This window comes from Arvicanthis niloticus, chromosome 5 (genome assembly GCF_011762505.2).
Source record: "Arvicanthis niloticus isolate mArvNil1 chromosome 5, mArvNil1.pat.X, whole genome shotgun sequence".
In the NCBI taxonomy this organism is placed as follows: domain Eukaryota; kingdom Metazoa; phylum Chordata; class Mammalia; order Rodentia; family Muridae; genus Arvicanthis; species Arvicanthis niloticus.
Genome location: NC_047662.1, coordinates 34687495 through 34693292, shown reverse-complemented (window position 1 = coordinate 34693292; position 5798 = coordinate 34687495). Strand labels below are relative to the sequence as shown.

At 52.4% G+C, this 5798-nt stretch overlaps 1 protein-coding gene across 10 annotated transcripts; it reads right to left on the bottom strand.

The window, feature by feature from the left end:
• Positions 1-562: 562 nt before the first annotated feature.
• On the bottom strand, positions 563-4520 carry Tmem125 (transmembrane protein 125). 10 transcript variants are annotated; one of them, XM_076934323.1, is made up of 5 exons: positions 4369-4520; positions 3489-3735; positions 2926-3069; positions 2165-2327; positions 563-1924 (listed from the first exon to the last, which is right to left on the bottom strand). In XM_076934323.1, the coding sequence occupies exon 5, from the start codon at positions 1783-1785 to the stop codon at positions 1135-1137; it is 651 nt and encodes a 216-aa protein (XP_076790438.1). In that variant the 5' UTR covers positions 1786-1924; positions 2165-2327; positions 2926-3069; positions 3489-3735; positions 4369-4520; the 3' UTR covers positions 563-1134. The 10 variants fall into 10 exon arrangements, with proteins under 10 accessions (XP_076790438.1, XP_034358820.1, XP_076790440.1 ...); XM_034502929.2 differs by having other exon boundaries at positions 4280-4496; XM_076934325.1 differs by having other exon boundaries at positions 2969-3069; positions 4280-4496.
• Positions 4521-5798: the final 1278 nt, after the last annotated feature.

Below are 5798 nucleotides of genomic sequence, written 5' to 3'. Positions count from 1 at the left end.
CAGATGTCTCTCTGAGTCTCCGATGTCTTCAGCTAATCTCCACCTTGTGTAGCAGGAAGTGGCCAAAGCAGTAACCTATGTTCTTGTCACTTGGAAAGGAAGCACATACCACGGGAAAAGAGAGCCCTTCCAGGATGACTCCAAGCAGGAAGTGACTTACTGCCTTAGAAGGGCTGTCACACCTCTTCAGTGCCCGGAACCCAGAAGCGGGCTAACTGGTACAATGGCCATAGAGACTGCAGGCTGTTCGTGTTTCACAGAAGGCAGACTATACATAAGGACAGGGCACACTTCTAAGACACGTCCGCTGGTTAAATCTCCCCTTGAACTGCAAGTGAACATGTGTGAAGGACTGAGTTCCTCACTCTCTCTGGGACCAGAAACCTACTGTCTTTGCAGATCTGTGTAATCCTCTTGACCTTTCCCCCTTCTCTCATGAGAAGCGAAACCCCAGGTCTGGCTGAAGACACCATGGCTCCATAGCCTGGGATGAGTGGGCTGTGGGGTTGGGGGGTGAGGGTCTCTGAGGTGAGATGCCGTGGTGAAGACAACAACTACAGCCACCCTTTCCCCATAATTTATTTTTTTTTCACTAGAGTCACCTTTTAATTGAACATTTGCCAGGAGCCCAATCATCTTGCCCAAGAGGCATTTAATCCTAAGAATCGATAGCAACACTGTTCTAAGAAACTGAGCAGCTGAGTCACCTCTCACTGGCCCCGGCTGCTAGGTTACAAACTCAAAGGCATTTCCCCGTATAAGTCCATCTCATCCGGAACCCATTTCTCCCAGCTTTGCCAAGAGTCACTCTTTAAAGAGTGATCGTTGATGTAGTCTTGGATAGGCAACAGTCACCTGTGGAGATCCTCCAGGATGTCATAGGGCAAGGCTGGAGGTGAAGGGTCTTAAGACTGTAGACCCCAGGACTAGTGTAACAGTCCATGGATACAAACAGCCCCAAGCAGGTACCACTCACCTTCTCATAGAATGGATATGTGGGTGCACATGAGCTTCTAATCACATATCATGCAATGCCATGGCAGGGGGACACACATATATGCATACACCTGTGCATGTCTGCTACAAGTTCTGGGGGTACTGAGGCAGGGCATGGGAAGAAGGGCTCCATCTCTGTCAGATGAGGCTGGCAATGCTGGAGGTAGTCTCATGACGCTGGCCAGAAGACAACTGTCCTGAGATGCTAAAGATGCTGCCGCTATCACCGTGGCCATTTCGGGTGGAGAACGCCCCTGTACAGATCGGGGGGCAGTGTCCACTCACACCCACCTGGTACAGTAGCAAACCCAGCAGCAAGACTGAGCCCAAGGAAGCCAAGGTAATGCCCACAGACAGCATGGCAGCCAGTGGCCGTGCTGGGGCTGGGGCAGCAGCCAGCCCAGCCAGGGTCAGACCAGTGACCAGAAGCACAAAGCCACTGAGCAACACGACCACAGCATCTGCCCCTCCCCCGCTGCGCAGCAAGGCCACGTGCTGGGCTTGGCGGATGCAGTTCATATCTTGCACTGCGGAGCTCATCAGCTGCTTCACCAGAACCAGCAGGGCCAGCAGGCACAGCACAGTGCCCACGGCGAGTCTCCATTCGCCAGATCGGCTGCTGGTGGAGGACAGCAGTGCCACGCCGCCTGCCCCACAGCCAGCCACAAGGATCACCGCCACGGAGAAACAGAGCAAGGAGCGCCGGGGCTGCTGGGACCACCATAGCTCCACCTGCTCTGCCAGCACGTCTGGGGGTAGCCCCCTGCCCACTGAGGCTTGTTGAGACATGGCTTGGTCAGGCAGGGTCAGGATAGAGGATCCGTGTCAGCGTTCAGAGGGTGTGTATTGTCATCCTGTGTCCCCATCACCTGGTTGGCAGCTAGAGGCCCAGTCTTTTCTTCTCAGTCCAGGCTATGGTTACTCTCACCTGCAGGACAGGATCACACGTTTTTCCCCACCGTCTGGCCCTTATAGCCTCTCCTAGGAGTCTTAGGGAGGGGCCCCAAGAATCTTCCCTAGGGTCCTCAGGACCTGTTCCTGAAAGCTGCAACCCCAGCACTGCACCTTGGGAAAGCACCTCCCCTGACCCCAACAGAGTTCCTTCTACCACAGAGCCCCACCCCCACCCCCTTTCCCCATCAGAGAATCCCCTTGCCCAGCTCCTGACCTCTCTTGCTCAGGCTGTCTTGGTTGCCCTGTTCCATCCAGGCTGTTGGAGGAAGCTGGTGGTGCCACAGTGGACGATGGGACAAGCCGTCAGAGATAAAGCCTCATTCAGGATCAGACTCACATGGCCTCAGCTGTCACTGCTGGGTCCTGGGTGGGGGAAGCTATGAAGAAGGGAGGCTGGTGACTTAACCCTTCTGGAACCAGCACACTGACCCTGACTCTTCTCTCATAGGGCTGTACCCTTCCTTCTCTGTGGTCAGGACCTGACCCCTAACACCTTTCTTCCTATAGTCCCACCCTATTTCGGTCAGGCAAAAAAAGATGCATGCTCCAAGTTTCTCTTTTCCAGTGGTGCTCTTCCTGCTGGGCCAAAATCAGTCTCTGATGCAACAGGGCCCAACCCAAATTCCACATCTTACCCTAAACCTGTTCCTCCTGTGTTCCTTTCTCAAGATGCTATTGCCACCCTCTCGCCCGCTCTGGGGGCTCCTCAACGCCTTCTGCTGTTGCCAATCCATGGCCCCAGGGTCTGTCTCTTGCCTCCAAACATATCTCTGTTTAGTCCTGTCCTCAGCTCTCATCCAGAACCTGCCTGCTCCCCACTGGTCCATCCCCAGCTCCACGTGTTCTCAAAGGCAGCAAAAGGAGGACTCAGGATTTGAACCGTAGCCTAGTCCTTCCCACCGTGGGAATGTGGGGAGGGATCTAGTGGTGTTACTCATTTAACCTGTTCCCTACAGGACAGGCAGCATGACTCACACCAGGTAAAAATAAAGCTAGCTCTGCAGGCAAGGAACTCAACTTCCTGTAGCAGGAGAGACCGATCCTGTAGGTGTCAGCTGCGAGTCCAGGAGGGGCTTGAGTGGAGTAGGGAAGCCCCAGCTCACCTCTTAGAGGCTTTATCTGAAAATAAGGACAGAGAAGTTTATTCTGAGGAGTGGGAGAAGTCATCCAACATCTTCCTTTCAGACTTCCCATGGGCTCAAAACATACTTTTTGAGTCAGAGAGACTCCGGACCACACTGAACCACACTTCCAAGACCGAGTTTTTACTCCAAGGAGACAGCTGGGGTGCGGGGGTGACAGCTCTGTTCTTTGCAGAGGTTGCCCGGCACGCAATGTGGGTGGGGTAGGTCCCCACGCCCCCACGGGTGGTGGGGGAGGTGCCGTGGGCGGAGACTGTCCCAGCATTCCTCAGGACTGTGGCTTGCTAGTCTGAAGGTGCTGGCACTGTCTACTGGGGAACGACCCTAACGTGGGTGGTGGTTCCCGGTAGTAGAACCAGTGCAAAATGTGGGGGTGGGGCATGTGGGGACACTCACGGGAAGCCTGGCTGTGCCGAATCCGATTTGAGCAGGCAGGACCCAACAGGTGGGGCGCTCTAGGTCTGTTTCCGGGGAGACGCTTCACCTGCCTAACCTGCACCCAGGTGAGCTGGAAGGAGGGGGGATTAACAGGTGCTGTTTCCAGGGCAGGGCTGAGCCAATTGGCTGACGTGGCCCTGTGCCTTCTGTGGGGCTGAGACATTCCTGGGAAGGGAGTGGCTTCTGTCCGCTGCTGCTGTTAGGTCTGAAACACAATATGCAGATTGGGTCAGCAGCGGGAAAGAATGCTGTCCCTCTGCCCTAGTCTGAGCCTAAACCCCCCCCCCCCCCCAGCTCCAACCTCTTTTTACCTTCAGCCCCTTCCCGAAGATCTACAGCCAAGCATGCATGTGATTACAGTCCAGGCCTGTAATCTTTGCACCCAGAGAGGCTGAGGCAGGAGATGAGCCAGTAGGAGGTCCCAACTGGCCTGAAACCTGCCCATTCAAGCTCTAGCTGATTCTGGACTTAAGTTCTGAATCTCTCTGTACCCCCAGTTCCAGTCTAGCCCCTCAAAACCCAGCTTTGCCTTAAAGTTAGCCTCAGCCCCAGCGTCCAAGCATCAGCGATACCCCAAACCTAGCTCCAGCCCCATCTTAGGCTTTCCCTCAAGTGAGTGGCAGGGTTAGCCTGCCCCATGGGTGGGTAGAGGCTTTTCAGGTAGACAGCTGGAGCTCCCAGAGCAAGCACTACGTCCCTTGACAAGACAAAGGAAGCCCTGCCCTTCATCTGGACTGTTCTCCACCTACCTCAGGCCTCTCTCTCTGCCTGAGTCTGGCCAGCTTGAATCATTGAGCTGAAATGCCCCGTCTGACCCAGCAGATTCGGATGCACTCACGGCCTGTGCTTCCTCCATGTTCATCCACAACCCAGATGTGTATCCCCAGCCAGTCCAATTCAGGGCTAGCGACCAGTTTACTAGCCACCATTATCTCAGCAGCCAGCACTTGGTAGCCTGTACATGTAGGGTAATCGATAAATGTTTGTTGAGTGGCTGGCTAAATAAAAGTGTGAGCCAATGAGTGTGACTATTTTGACCTTTGAATATTTGGGATGAAACCAGAAGAACAAGTTGGGCCCAGGCTGTGTGGTCCTTGAATGCCTCAGGGATGCTGGACAATGCTGGGTGTCCACAGGGGTGTTCCGGAGTGGAACTGGGATATGGTTCAGGGCTCTGCTTCAAATGAGCAAATCTGGTTCTTAGACACCTAGGGTGACTGACTGGCTGGAGGGTGTGCAGGCTGCCCCACGTCTTCGGTCTTACTCCTTCTGTAAAGTATACGTTAGTATGTTGTCTCTCAGTTTGATGTGTATTAAACAAACAAACAAACAAAAAAAAAAACACCACCACTACCAAAACCCCCAAACAACAAAACCAAAACAACAAAATGAAATCCAAGCGATCTTCTCAAGATCAGTTCACAAAATAACTGCCTGGCCTGGCTTCTTTGTTTTGTTCTGTGCAGAAGACTCATAGCTGAAGAACAGCGTGGTTTGTATGTATGTATGTATGTATGTATGTATACATGTATGTGTATATGTATGTATACATGTATGTGTATATGTATGTGTTTCAGCTTAGTTATGCATTTTTTACACTTCTCTCACATATTACATCCAAATTCAACTGCAGTTTCCCCTCCTCCTCTCAGAGACTCTTCCTCCCCCTCCCCCAGATCTACTCCTCCCTCATTTCTCAAAAAAAAAAAAAAAAAAAAGAGCAGGCCTCCCAGGTATCTCAATGGAACACAGCATAACAAGTCACAATAAGACCAGGCACAAACCCTGATATCAAGGCTGGACAAGGTAACCCAGTAGGAGGGAAAGGGTCCCAAGAGCAGGCAGAAGAGTCAGAGACGCCCCACTCTCACTGTTAGGAGTCCCACAGGCGCACTGAGCTATACAACCATAACATACATGCAAACATGCAGAGGACCTAGGGCAGACCCAGGCAGGCTCCCTGACTGTCACTTCAGTTTCTGGGAGCCCCTCTTATTTATGTAACTTAAGCCTCTCTAATAGCCTGTTTCAAAAGAACAGGGAAAACTGACACATTAAAATGAATGTGTTTGCTGGGCCGTGGACGTAGGCCAGTAGTTGCTCAGCACCTGGTTCAATTCCCCAGAGCTGCAAAAATATGTGTCGTTGGATTCTAAACTGTATTTTATTCTAGAAGGTATTAATGAGCTCTTTGAAAGTCTTTTCTTATACATACAAACTGTATCTCAGTTCACATTGCTACACATTGAGTAGCCAGTAGCTGTGCCT

Bases quoted from the DNA above. Each gene is read 5' to 3' on its own strand.
- Tmem125 (XM_076934323.1), bottom strand. From the start codon at position 1,785: ATGTCTCAACAAGCCTCAGTGGGCAGGGGGCTACCCCCAGACGTGCTG.